This window comes from Gadus morhua, chromosome 13, assembly GCF_902167405.1.
Source record: "Gadus morhua chromosome 13, gadMor3.0, whole genome shotgun sequence".
Taxonomy (NCBI): domain Eukaryota; kingdom Metazoa; phylum Chordata; class Actinopteri; order Gadiformes; family Gadidae; genus Gadus; species Gadus morhua.
This window is the reverse complement of record NC_044060.1, coordinates 10,999,850-11,012,139: the sequence shown is the minus strand read 5'-3', so window position 1 is coordinate 11,012,139 and position 12,290 is coordinate 10,999,850. Positions and strand designations below refer to the sequence as shown.

Genomic DNA, 12,290 nt, shown 5'->3' with positions numbered 1-12,290 from the left:
TCTGTACACAATTGGCTGCATTCCGTTGCTTCCCTGTCGTTATTGTGTTAAACCAGCCAATGTGTGTCACAGCCAATGCGTGCCAGGGGGACAAGCCAGCTTGGTGATTGGCTCCCGCAAAACTTATCGAAACTAGAAAGAAATGTATTGCTTTTCTCCAGACCCTTCTGCAGGATGAACTCAAATTGCCGGCAGAATGGGCGGGGCTACCCAGTCTAATGATACACACTAATACTAATACAACTATTAATTGACATATGATTTGCATTATCATAGATTCTCATAAATGTATTTGTCTTTGACTGACATAGTGATCTATAGTAGAAAAGAAAAAACGGCACAACAAATCCTCCTTTTTGAACGGGCTCTCTATGAACAGCTAAACTCTTTCGATATGGTTTCTATGTTCCTATTTTAAGTACTAAATGCATCCCAGAATGTTTCCCAAACACTTACGACGGTGTTGTCGATTGCATGTTGCCAACAGAAGGATAAATGTTTCATGGAGCCAGCACTGGGCTCGCAGTGATAAGATAACAGGCCAAAGCTAATCCAGAAATAACTCTTAACGCAATGAGAGCAGGGCCCTACAGCTACTCCGCTAACCATACACTTAGTCACGGCAAGCTCATATAGGATTAAAACTAACTACAACTATTACTAACCATAAATATAACGTTTGTAATGTAGAAGGAAAGCATTTGTCAGGTACAAATGAATGAATGAAGCCTATTAACCAAGGGCTCCACTGAAAATACTGCATCACGTCCCGTCAGCTTTCACAGGAGTGTCTCAAAACATTTCTTGATACATTGAAAACGATCAATGTGGAAAAGGTTATGCCATAATTTATGAATGGAAGACGTGGTGAGCTGATGGATTTGCCATCGAGGGCAACGACGGCTCAGCCAATTTTTGTTTGATCAGCCATCAGAAGCACCGATTGTGGTGCTGTATTGGCCCTGATGGCCCCGGTGGAGCTCAGGCGTTAGCATGCCGACCAAGGGTCGTTCAGAGGGAACCCAAGCAAAGTTTCGGACTGTGGAACACCGTCTGACAGCAGAGAGTTGAATGCCGCCTTCAAAACAGCTCGGAGGTTCGGAAGCTCTTACGTGTCTTTACTTAAACCTCCCCTTCTTCCGAAATAAGAGGTTCCAGGAAACGCCCCTCAAAATTGCATAGGCCATGACATTAAACCGGAAAAACAGATTGTGTGTGAGACTAGACTTCATAACAACTACAATTATGGACGCCCGCAGGGACCTCTTTGCGCTTCTTTGCTTAATCAGATGAATCAGTTATTAGAACTGTTTGCGATGGTTGAACATGAGCGAGAATTTATCAGGTGATGTTTGTAATCTATAATGTATCATAATACAAATGTTAGAATGGGTGTTAAGTTTGCCTCTTAGTGCTTGCTGCAAGTTCACTTTAGTGTATCAATGAAATGGGCAGCCATTGTTGTGACGTGAACTCCTCCTTTCCTCCGGGCTTAAAGGGACACTGTGTAAAAATTACTCCCATCTAGTGGTACAATTGTATATTGCATTCAAACTAATAGTGCTCGCTTGTTCAAAAACGACGGTGGGCAGTATGTGCCAAGAAGCTGTGTCATGACATCCAATACTACCTCATCGAGTCATTCGAGTGATGATGAGGTTCGTTATTTCAAACAAATTTCAAACTGCACTGAATCATCAGTGTAAAGCTAATGATGTACGAGTAATTATTCCTCGAGCAAGATAGTGAAGTATTTCAGTCATCATTCACGCTGGCTCAGAGTGAAAACGCGTTTGCATTTCCTGTACCACGTAGTGCTTTTTGTCCCTCTCGGCAGTTCATAGACCGGAAGAACATGGAAGCCTCCATGAAGCTTACCCGTCCTAAGTCACTACATATTAATTATTCTTCGCTCAGGAGGATATGTGAGATTTTTGGCAGAGATAATTTTACACCAATGAGGACTTATTTATGAATGAATACGTTGATTTGAGTTAATAAATGACTGAAAATATTACACAGTGTCCCTTTAAGGTCCGAACCTCCGAACCTCCCAGAAACTCAGACCATTTTGAAGGCGGCAGGAGCATCAGTGTTTGAGGTCGGAAAAGATTTTGCCATACAAATAGATATAGTCTACCTCACATACCACAGAGTTAAACTTGGACGATTTGAAACATTTTGAGTTGGACTGGATCAAAATCACCCATGTTCCCTTCCCATGACTCCTGCATGAAACGCAGCTCCATTATGCTTCTATGTTATCAAGGACGAAGAAGAGAGCAGTCTAACAGAGTATCTCTCTAGTGGAGACGAGCGTTACAATACCTTGTTCCAGTGTGACTGTTTGAAAGACTCACCAGTATCTTCGCCTTTTCCAGCTCTTCGTGGGTTCTTCCCTGCTCCATGATCATGGCGGAGGTCACGTTGTTACCTCCCACAGCAGCAAGAGCAGTCGGCGAATCCCTTTCCTTCTCCCGCTGAGCCAGTCTGGCCAACTGCTCCTGGACCAGGGCCTGTTCCTGCTCAAACCTCCAGGGAAACACAGTTGACTGATTATATTAACTGAAATAGGATATAAAATACTAAAACAAAAATGATAAAACAGAGACACAGTAAGGGCAACCTATGTGTAGAAACTTTTTGTAGAAAATATTTGCCCAAGATTTGTTCCAAAAGATTGCACATCTTTATTAATGAAACAGGAAACGCTTTTAAAAAACAAAGTCGGGATGTGTTTATTGTACACTTGACCTTGTTCCCCCCCCCCCCCCAGATATTAATATATTCTAAACTCACTGCAAACACACAGTAAGAGATAGTGTACAGGCTCTATTCAAGAGTATACGTTCTTTCTAAAAGGCTATTAAGCCCAACCTCGCATAGCTGTCATTTGCTCTCGGGCTGCTCTGAGTATTTCAAACAAGTCTGAGGGATTTAAGAAAGCCATTTGTCAGTTACACTGATTTATGGTGTGAGTGACCTTAGAATAGCATGAATGGCCGTGTGTAAGTAAATACCCTGCAGTAGACATAATAAACCACCGGTGTTAACAGGCCGTATACATTCCAGTGTATACATGCATGTTGCATATTCATTCCACCACTTGACTCCATATTACCACAAAGTGACTGTTACATTATGAACAGGTCAGCACCACTACTGTAGGTCCATTGAACTTGGCTAGGCCAACGTCCAACAGGTTGAAAAAATTATATATACCATTATATTGTTTATTTCAAATGGTGTTTAGATGATTGTTGTTGAAAATTATAAGGAGGAATAAATGTGTATGATTATTTATACATAAACTGCTGTTTTTTGTTTTATCCTCTTTGTGTGTGTCACACACACATTTGTTCTTTTCTGGATGATATAATTGTATATTGTATGTGCATAATATAAAATAAACCTTCCGGTTTACTGGCTATTAACGGAAGCTCCCTTTTAAACTGCGAAACAAGTTTCCCTATAAAGTAACCTGAACCTGAACCTAGACGTGATCAACTTTGTTTGTGTGTGAGACGATGGTGAAGGATAAACATAGTTGTCTTATATGAACTTACTTCTTGAGCATTTCCTCTTGTATTTCAGCAACTGAAGGACCTTAAAAAATAAAGTTTGATATTAATCTATAGATAATGAAATGGCACTATAAACCTTTGATCAGTTAATGCATACAATGCATCGTTTTAAAGGACGCTACAGATACAAAAAAAAGAGGGTATGATACCTCGAGGATTGTGTTTGTGTAGACATTCTCAAAATACAGATTGTAAAAACCTAACAGTCTAATGTTTCATTTTATAATAGATTTTATCAAAAAGAGATTTTATCTGTTTATCTAAAAACGTATAGGGTTGAGCAGCACCATATGGGGTGTAGGGGGGGGGGGGTCATCCAACTCTGGCTATAGGTAGTACTAGTACGTACTTGGGGCTGGCTTCTGGTGGTCTGCGTGAGGGGGTGATCCCTTGCCTTGAGAGGCTTTGGCCTCCCTCATCCGCCGCAGCACTTCATCTGACAGCTGGGCACGCAGGGGAATAAGGGGGATACACACAAAACACATATGCTGTTCTTTCCATTGCTTACAGAAGGCTACTGCGTAGCGTAGGCTACAGCGGGCTACTTCCCACATCCGGCGCACTTAGGAAAAGAGAGCACAAATCAACGTAACGTTAAAAAAACGCAGGCCAGTTCTCTATCCTGATGTTATTGTTATTACATCATTTTATTTTTTAAGGATATACTTGTGGCTCATGGATTTGTTGACGTTATCCGTAAGTGTAATAGGCAGCACTTTCACTTTAGTCGGGTAATAATTCAAATTGTATTAGTAACACCACTATAAATCCATACATGACATCAGTAGGGCGAGAATATCAATATACCATTACATTGTTGACAGTCCTTATTATCGGCTCATGTGTCATCGTGTCTGCGGAGAGTCAGATGACGGCATGTCGCCGTGTGTCAATGTAAGCCGAGGAGGCTCACACGTTTAGACAAACCATTAACTTGAGGAAAGTATAGAAAGCTACATGGAACCTACCCACTAATAACATGATGGCATGATTATTATCGTTTTCGCGGGGGAATAAGATATGCTTTTTTGAAACGCCCATCTAAGAAACCCCTCTTGTGGCCGCAGTCTCACTTCGTATGACATTGTAATATACCTTGCCCGCGAACTTTGTCAATGGTGAATTACCTTCACTCCTTCAATGACTGTGACCTTCTCCTCTTCGTCCAGACCAAATGACACGTTCCGAGACGCGCTTCCATTGCCCCCCATGACGTTGTGCCTATTTCACTTCGTCTGTGAAGATGAGCGCCCCTATGTACATATATTGTGGAGACACTAAAAGGAGAAGCGACCTAGGTCGCTACATAGACCTACCGGCGTGTAGAATACACCAATAAAGGTCACTCGAGGATAAACAGTAATCACACACATCATAGGTTGAGAAAGATATTACGGATCCAATTAGATTGCATTATGTATCAATGGTGGGCAAATGGTGTATGGGAGATGTAGTCGCGTAGTCCAGCGTAGGACACTACTGAGGGCAAATATGAAATGGATTTATAAATATTTTTTAGGACTACAGGCGTGTGGGTTGTGTCGACTACCGGTCGGTCGATTGTCGAATCGAAGAGGAAAAAAAATAAATTTAACGTAATAAGCAGATAGATGTTTTTAATACCTTGCATAACCAGCAGGCGGAGCCGTAACCTTAATCATACATTTATCTGGACATAATTCACAAAACGTACTTTACTGTTGCTCCTCCTTAAAATTTCAACCAGTTAAAATCACCATTATCAGTAGCATACTATAAACAATGTAGCTATAGCATATTGGTGCCGAATCGTATTCATCGTCATTGTGCCTAAACGGAGAGCCTGAAACCTGCATAACATTTTAAGACAATAATTTTAGCACTCAAAATCAAATGGATAAATCTGAAAATCCAGTCAATGTTGACACTGCAAAGAAATATTTGCTGCAAAAATACAATGATTTAACAAAGAAATTTACATCGATTCTGCATACAGTTCACTCTGAGATGGATTGCACAGCACAGTTCAGCTTTTAATACATTCATATTTCCAGTCTAAATGTATATATTTTCCAGCACTATGTCAATATTCACAGACAACTGGCTAGCAGGCATTAAGAAAAAATTATGGAATTTACTCTATTGGAATGTTAGTTACATCACCCAAATGAGCTATTGATAAGATATGGAAATGAGTACCTGCTCTTTTAGATAAAGCTCTATTCAAGTCATTTAATTAAATTTGCTGAATACAATCCTGCTGTTATAGACGGCAGTATATAGTCACTGTAATTTTATATGCTGAGTGAGGGACACAAAAACAGCATAGCCCTATCATCTATCATACATCTGTGATTACCGGTTGCATACACAAATGCAAACCGGCATATACATGGTTTGTCACAAATAAAGACTGAACCACAATACAGAAACCTCTCTTACTTTCAACAGGGCATATAGAATTGCATGTCCCAAGATTGGAATGTAGATGTTGGCTTATAAATAATTACACCTTCTGGGATGAAATGAAATTTTCTATAACGATTGAATGCAATTAAGTGCCATATCTCACCTCTTAAGGCAACTCCATCTCCAACAGGGGAATGATTACTTGCCATCAAAGTGAATCTCTGCAATAAATACAAGGGACTAAGAAAAACACTATGGGATGAGCGTCTCGTGTCTCGGCTGCCTCCAGCAGCGAGTGATTCCTGCTTTAGTAGGTAGTAAAACTGGTGTTCTTCCTTCACAAAGACATAAGAAGCCAGCGTTTTTACAGGCATTTCCTAAGCACCACTACAACAGTGATACAGATGACACCACGGCACAGCCTTTCACATGTCTACAGGAAGAGAACACAGCACCACTGCTTGCAGAAGTCCAACACTTAAACAACAATGGGAATGCAGTAGCGATTAGTCCTTGCTAAAAAAAAAGGAAATATCAAAAAATGGGTGGGAGGCACTGCCATTTGACACAAGGGGGAAATGAACCCCAAAAAAGGCAGAGTTCAAGTCAGCCATAGATGGAATTGTACACACGGTTAATACTGAAGAGCTTTTCACCAGAGACTCAGTGCAGACTACAGATCCCTCGACCGGCCGATCAACAGAGAGAACAGAGAACACACATCTGGAATGAAGGCAGGGAATGAACCAATATGAAATGCTCCATCGACCATTGGGTAGCCATTGTGAACCATACAGAACGACAGTGTTCTTCGTAGGGGTCGAAAAACGCTGCTCCGGCAGTCACACACTGAAGAGGACTCTCATTCGTCTGTAAGTCACACAAGTGGCTTGCAACGTCCCCTCCAAACAACTCCTCTTTGTTTATCCTTATCCTGGCTGGACTGCTTTTTATACACACCAACAATCCTCAATCCGGAAATCCATGGTTCCATCTCTCTCTCTCGCTCTCTTTACACGTTGATAGGCCTCCAGCGGTTGATGCTGAAGACGCTGCCGGAGACCACGTCGTCCAGGTAGGCCCCTGCCGTTGCGGACCCCGAGCCGTCGATCTGCGTGGAGGAGTAGTAGAGGCCCTGGTCGGGCTGCTCCTTGCGGCCCATTCCGGCGGCAGAGGTGGGAGGCAGGTGGACGTCGCTATCCTCGGGCTCGTCCATCTGGGACTTGTAGGAGAACAGGATCTTGGGCTCTGAGCTGTACCGGGGCAGGGAGGTAGAGGGTGGGAGTCACAATAGATGAAGAAAAAGAATTATAATTAAATAGGGCACATGATTGAACGTAACGCAAATGGAGAAGCGTTCCCCCCTGGCACCCTTGGTGTAACCAAGGAGGTGTAACCAAGGATACCAGGGGAATTAATAACCCTTAACTCACTACCAACTCTGAACTTCAAGGCAAGACATAAAAGTGTACTAACCATGGTATCCTTGGTGTAAACAAGGATACCATGGTTAGTACACTTTTATGTCTGCCATGAAGTTCAGAGTTGGTAGTGAGTGTAACCATCCTTGGTGTAACCAGGGGGGTAATGCCCTGCCGCTACGTACCCAAAGAATCTCCGGAGGAACGTGATGTAGATGAGAGGAGCGAAGATTGAGAAGTAAAGGAAGGTGGTGACGTCCACACAGCTGCAGAAAAACATGAAAATTTGCAAGCCAACGATCAAACTATTTTTGGGACAAACGCATATGACCATAAAAACATGATCAATCTTTTAAACACTTTCCATCATGCATCAGAGAAACACTAAATATGTAGATGTAGTTTCAGACTACAAACAACACTTTGCTTCAAAAAATTAATTGAATTAATAACCCTTAACTCACTACCAACTCTGAACTTCATGGCAGACGTTAGAGTGTACTAACCATAGTCCCTCTATGATCCCAGCACAAAGCAGGGCACTTCCCAGGCCCTGGACGAGGTTCAGCAAAGAGAGAACGGCAGCATACACATAGAAACTCTTCTTAGCTGTGAAAGCAAATAGTTTAAACGACCGTGAACAAATAGTTGAACCGACTGATCGTTGGAAATAAGTGATTTTGAAATCATTAAAAAAGGTAGACGGAGAACTTATGGAGGCATCTTGATTTGGTCAAATACACAAAAAATCTAATTAACCAAACTGTCAAACTAACTTTAGAAATCTCTCTCATGCTGAAAAGCAATTCTGCTCCAAACTTACATGGCAGTGATAGCCGTTCTCTTAATGGAGTTTTAGGCAAGATGACGATCAGGGAATACACCTAAAAGAAAAACAAATTAAAATACAATGCGGTAATAGAAGCTGCTTCAATGAAGGGGAAAAGTATGAGATCATCTTTTTCCATTTGCCATCAGCCCACGTCTACTGACCAGAAAGAAGAAGCAGGAACTGGCTAACCAGAAGTGTCTCCCTCCGTGGCCATAGATATTAAAATCCTCTGCAGACAGATGATGGTCTGGATACCGAATCTCAAGGGTGCCCTGAGAAGAGCAGAAAAAAGGAAACCGTCGTCGCTTTACCTTGATCTAAAGAACGAAGGGCTCCCTTGTAATAAAACATCCAAACTAAACATGGAATCCCCTCTTCAGGGCAAGGCGACAGCAATAAATACACACACTCAAACAGCTTGTAGCAAAATTGCTCCTTGTTGAGCTTAACCGAACATCTGACCTACCCCAACCTAATGATCTGTATTTAGAGAGCTATAGCATGAATAACATCCTTGTTGTCATTGGCAAAGCTACTAATGTGGCTGCGTTTCTCAATGCATTATTCAGTAAGCCCGTCTATAGTTGCTGCTCTGCCATAAGATTGTTGTGGATGGCAGTTGATGCACTCTGCCTACTGAGTTTAAACTTTTCAGATGTGCGCGACAAGCAACAAATTGCCATGTGTATCCTGCACGAGGGCTGTGATGACATCATTTTTGGTTCTCGCTGACTCACGCAGATTACACATGGTGACTGTTTATTAGGTTTTAACCTCAGCAGACAGGTTCGGCATCACCAAAACACACGTGACTTATCACAATAATAATAATGATTCTAATAATAGACAGCTACCTGTGTAATCGAATAGGCCAAAGCGAGGACAGCAGTGATGGCCAGCACGCGCTTTATACTGGACTTGCTCTCCAGGTGCCCTGAGAAATAAATACAAGCATTAGAGGTAACACGCAAACACAGTCTGCTTAGTGACAATCACACGCTTTCATTTACACTACGAGTCAAGAGGAGCCAACCATAAATAGGAGACTTCATGGAACTAAGATTGAGTGCATGCTCCTACTACTACTTTTAATGAGAAGTGAAACCATGTGAGCCAACTTGAAGCACACTTACCAAAAGCGAGGCCGAGGATGATGACGCTCAGTTCAATAGCAAGCAGGAAGAACCGAGTGATCTCCCACAGCACCTAACAGACCACACACAACAACAGATAAGTCACATACATTGGGGCTGCACAATTAATTGCATGTTGATGTCAATTTGTATTCATAAAAAAATAAATGTTACAACTCAGCAATAGGCACTGTAATAAATAAACTGGTTGCCAAATTGTTAAATTGAATACAAAATCTGTTATTATCACAATAATCACAACTATCCTGTTTGTCATAAACGTGTGGCCCAAACATACATATCACATAATTAATAAACATGACACCAACACAAAACTAATTCCCAATGCTGGCATTAAACATAGTGTTCCCTTGTGGATGAACACAGAGTGGCCTTACCAGAGGAAATAGCAAGCTTGGTGCCGTCCTCAGCTTAGGGGTCTGTCTGGTATGCAAGGAATGTCATGTTTCCCCCCTTCAGCATAAACGCCCGTAGAGGTCATGCAGAAGCTATACTAATGGGAGTTTCTGGGAGCTTCAGATAACAAGGTGGTATCTTCAAGATTCCTAATGCTTAATAAACTGGCCCAGGTAGCAGGAGCTATCCACAATAGTGGGTGTTTATGTCCGAACCCTACACAATGGAGTGGCGGTCTATTACATTTACGTGTTGTTCGTTTCGTCATGTGTTTTTAATGAAGTGAGAGTTAAGCTGTTCAATACTTTCTTTATGCAGGTATTTATAGTCCTTATGATTGGGGGATGAAAACCGAACATTTTTAAACCAAAAAGCACACACATTCAAGGGCAAGTCACTGTACCTTGTCTATGATAGTGGCTGCGCTGGATGCGCTCACTGTCATGGATACTATGGCCCTTGTTATTCCCACCGCCGCCACCACAAAAACCTGAGGTCAGAGAAGTGACATTAGGCTGAATAAGTATCAAGTTGAATCGGCCTAGCGAATTTCCACAACATGAATATTAATACAAATTCATATTATATTGGAGATCCTTCAACATGGCTTGTCTACTTTTCCCTCCAAAACAGTGTTGTTGTCTGAATGGCACTTAAGTTCATGAGACTTTCTAGAATTATAATTTCCATTGAATAGAATCAAATGTGTAGGTGGCCATTATCTGTTTAGTGATATTCCATCACAGGTCAATGGATAGGATCCAATTTTTCTGCCAGAGAGCACCCTACCAGCAGGTAAAAGGTGATGAAGATGGGACTGGAGGTAAGGCGGATCTTGGCCCTGGCGGAGGGGAGTTTCCACATCAGGAAAATGAAAAACGCCACATTTGGCACCAGCAACAGCAGGTCCCAGAAACGCACCCTAATGTTTAGGAGAAGGATTCCCCCAAAAAAATCATACACAGGAAAATAAGACATATGCTGTTGAATTTCATGTTGTGTTTGTTGTATGGTGACAAACATGGGGGAGGGAGGCTTTTGGATTTGAAGCAACAGGTACAATATTACTGTTAAATTATGAAACAAGGGACATAATGTCGAATTGTCTTGTACAACACTACGCTTTACCTTGAGTCCCCAATGTCCTCATAGAGAACCTGAAGACATGTGTGGGGCTTAGAGATGTTGGCCTCAGTGTCGGGCTGCCAGGTCGGGAATGTTGATATGTTCTCCAAAGGCGAAGGTGTAGTGCTGCCATTATATTGCGCAAATCTCACTACGTCCAGCATGATGTCGAGGCCTAGCAGGATAAGGTAAATACAGTAATATGCCAACTATTATAAGTTGCTACAGCAACGGCCACGACTACGATTATCTATCCATCTCATATACATATACAGAGAGAGAGAGGGACAGAGAATGGAACAATACGAGCAGGTAAACAACAGCAGTTACATAATATTAAGTCCAAACAACGTTAGGAAGGCAAGCCCATCGTTCCTCTCTCGTCGTAGACAATACTTTTGCCTTGTACGACCCCGGATCATGTTATATGACAACATCGGTTTGTGATGTTTAGGATAAATACACTTCCAACGAGGTCGCCCCTTTTCAAACTCAAAACAAACAAATCACAATGCCTTTGTTGACGATTAGGGAAGCGTGACCACAACGAACAAATATGCGACATTATTAGAAACTTATTCTCTATAGTGGTCATCTTACCGAGGTCACAAAATCAATGCGAAATATATATATACACTGTGTCGGCATAACAGCCTGGAAGCTATAGCTACGGATAGTTAGCATTCTAACACGTTAAGCTAAATTGTATACAAATGTAATCGACTGAGGGGAGATGGATGTTTCAATCACGAGTGCTTCGAGTTGCATATATTGACGACTAATCACTGTATGCCTTCCGATTACAAACCCCAACATCAACCTAGATACGAAAGGGAATTTTAAGGAAGCAAAATATAACTTACCCAATCGAAAGTTACTTTGTCGAGGAAATGGGGAAATTCACGGAATAAGCTATAAGTACGCGCTATGAAAATGTATTTTAAATGCAACGAGGTCGATCAATAAACTGAATATATTGACAACGACATCTCTGTTGTGGACTAGCCGACGCTCTACGACTACGTTAGCTCACCAAATTCCCCCAGTGGTCAGCTGAGACGCTCTCCGCTGGGCACACAAGTTATCGCGAGAGCAAGGACCGGAAGTTATTTTTTTTTTAAAGGGCGGTGGGTAGGGTCATGGATACGCGTCATGGACCTATTAAAAAGTGGCGACTGCTGTAGTGCAAGATGATGGTGAAAATATGTTTAAATAAAGCAACATAGTTTAAGACGTAAGGAAATGTTGAATGGCCTAATTAAGTGAAAGAGTTTTGTTGAGAATGTCCAAAACATAGGATTTAGCCCTTTTCTCTCTCCTTTTCCCTACATTTACATATTTAAGTCACAGTGATAAAAAGGCATAGATTAATGTAGTTTACATAGCGTAG

General features: G+C 41.7%; 2 protein-coding genes across 5 annotated transcripts in view; both read right to left on the bottom strand.

Moving 5' to 3' along the window:
* The window catches only part of chchd6b (coiled-coil-helix-coiled-coil-helix domain containing 6b), a 54,401-nt gene extending 49,376 nt beyond the window's left edge, over window positions 1–5,025 (bottom strand). For 2 of the 3 annotated variants that reach the window (XM_030374736.1, XM_030374737.1), the window contains exons 1-4: window positions 4,712–5,005; window positions 3,934–4,027; window positions 3,567–3,606; window positions 2,361–2,532 (exon numbers count right to left, since the gene is read on the bottom strand). In XM_030374736.1, coding sequence (XP_030230596.1) covers window positions 2,361–2,532; window positions 3,567–3,606; window positions 3,934–4,027; window positions 4,712–4,795 — 390 coding nt within the window. In that variant the 5' untranslated portion in view covers window positions 4,796–5,005. Of the gene's footprint in view, window positions 1–2,360; window positions 2,533–3,566; window positions 3,607–3,933; window positions 4,028–4,711 lie in introns of all 3 variants that reach the window. The other variant, XM_030374735.1, reaches the window with a different exon arrangement.
* A 155-nt stretch (window positions 5,026–5,180) lies between these two features.
* On the bottom strand, window positions 5,181–11,954 carry tpra1 (transmembrane protein, adipocyte asscociated 1). 2 transcript variants are annotated; one of them, XM_030374734.1, is made up of 11 exons: window positions 11,934–11,954; window positions 10,904–11,075; window positions 10,565–10,697; window positions 10,179–10,265; window positions 9,359–9,431; window positions 9,080–9,159; window positions 8,387–8,497; window positions 8,217–8,277; window positions 7,900–8,002; window positions 7,579–7,659; window positions 5,181–7,225 (listed from the first exon to the last, which is right to left on the bottom strand). In XM_030374734.1, exons 2-11 carry the CDS (start codon window positions 11,062–11,064, stop codon window positions 6,985–6,987), a joined length of 1,131 nt encoding a protein of 376 aa, XP_030230594.1. In that variant the 5' UTR covers window positions 11,065–11,075; window positions 11,934–11,954; the 3' UTR covers window positions 5,181–6,984. The 2 variants fall into 2 exon arrangements, with proteins under 2 accessions (XP_030230594.1, XP_030230593.1); XM_030374733.1 differs by having other exon boundaries at window positions 11,764–11,941.
* Between the last annotated feature and the right edge of the window lie 336 nt (window positions 11,955–12,290).